This window comes from Sciurus vulgaris, assembly GCF_902686455.1.
Source record: "Sciurus vulgaris genome assembly, chromosome: X".
In the NCBI taxonomy this organism is placed as follows: Eukaryota; Metazoa; Chordata; class Mammalia; order Rodentia; family Sciuridae; genus Sciurus; species Sciurus vulgaris.
The window spans coordinates 42,016,294-42,017,474 of NC_136471.1; the positions used below are offsets into that span (position 1 = coordinate 42,016,294).

A 1,181-nucleotide genomic window follows, 5' to 3' on the forward strand; every position below is an offset into this window, starting at 1 on the left:
AAAAGAAAAAAAAATGTCTGTGGGTTCATCTGCCTAGACAGATTTATTTCTCCTGTCTGAATTCAAGGTGGAATTTATCATATAAATCCTTATATAATAGTATTTTTTGATAATAGACAATGTAGTTTTTACAAAAGTTAGAGATGTAATTTTCAAATGGAAATGTATTTTCCTCCTCTTCAAAAAGGTACTAAAGAGTTCATGCCCAAGCCCAGGGAAGGAAGCTTCTCTGTCGGATCTGGCCGCTCTGCGGGACTCTAAGGAAAAGCTCCCACCAGGTAGACCGCGACTGCCACCATGGGTAAAGGAGACCCCAACAAGCCAAGGGGCAAAATGTCCTCGTATGCCTTCTTCGTGCAGACCTGCCAGGAAGAGCACAAGAAGAAACACCCGGACTCCTCCGTCAACTTCACCGAATTCTCCAAGAAATGCTCGGAGAGATGGAAGACCATGTCTGCAAAGGAAAAGTCAAAGTTTGAAGATATGGCAAAAAGTGACAAAGCTCACTATGACAGGGAGATGAAAAATTACGTTCCTCCCAAAGGTGATAAGAAAGGAAAGAAGAAAGATCCCAATGCTACTAAGAGACCACCATCTGCTTTCTTTCTGTTTTGCTCTGAACATCTCCCAAAGATCAAAAGTGAACAACCAGGCCTGTCCATTGGGGATACTGCAAAAAAACTGGGTGAAATGTGGTCTGAGCAGTCAGCCAAAGATAAACAGCCATATGAACAGAAAGCAGCTAAGGAGAAATATGAAAAGGATAATGCTGCATACCGTGCTAAGGGCAAAAGTGAAGCAGGGAAGAAGGATCCTGGCAGGCCAACAGGCTCAAAGATGAAGAGTGAATCAGAAGATGAAGAGGAAGAAGAGGAGGAAGAGGAGGAGGATGAAGAATAAATGGCTGTCCTGTAATGATGTGTGTGGAGTATGTGTGTGCTCAGGCAACTGTTTTGCTAAGAATGTGAATTCAAGTGCAGCTCAACATTAGCTTCAGTATAAAAACTGTACAGATTTTTGTATAGTTGATAAGATTCTTTGTAGAGAAAATACTTTTTTAAAAATGTAGATTGTAGCTTTTTGAAGGGCTACTACATACAGTTAGATTTTAAAGCTTCTGATGTTGAATGTTCCTAAATATTTAATAGTTTCTTTAATTTCTTGTGTATGGTAGCACAGCA

General features: G+C 40.4%; 1 protein-coding gene across 1 annotated transcript; it reads left to right on the top strand.

The window, feature by feature from the left end:
* Positions 1-218: 218 nt before the first annotated feature.
* On the top strand, positions 219-900 carry LOC306650741 (high mobility group protein B2-like; the record flags this gene model as incomplete). The annotated part of the gene is made up of 1 exon (XM_079122988.1): positions 219-900. Exon 1 carries the CDS (start codon positions 298-300, stop codon positions 898-900), a length of 603 nt encoding a protein of 200 aa, XP_078979114.1. The 5' UTR covers positions 219-297.
* Positions 901-1,181: the final 281 nt, after the last annotated feature.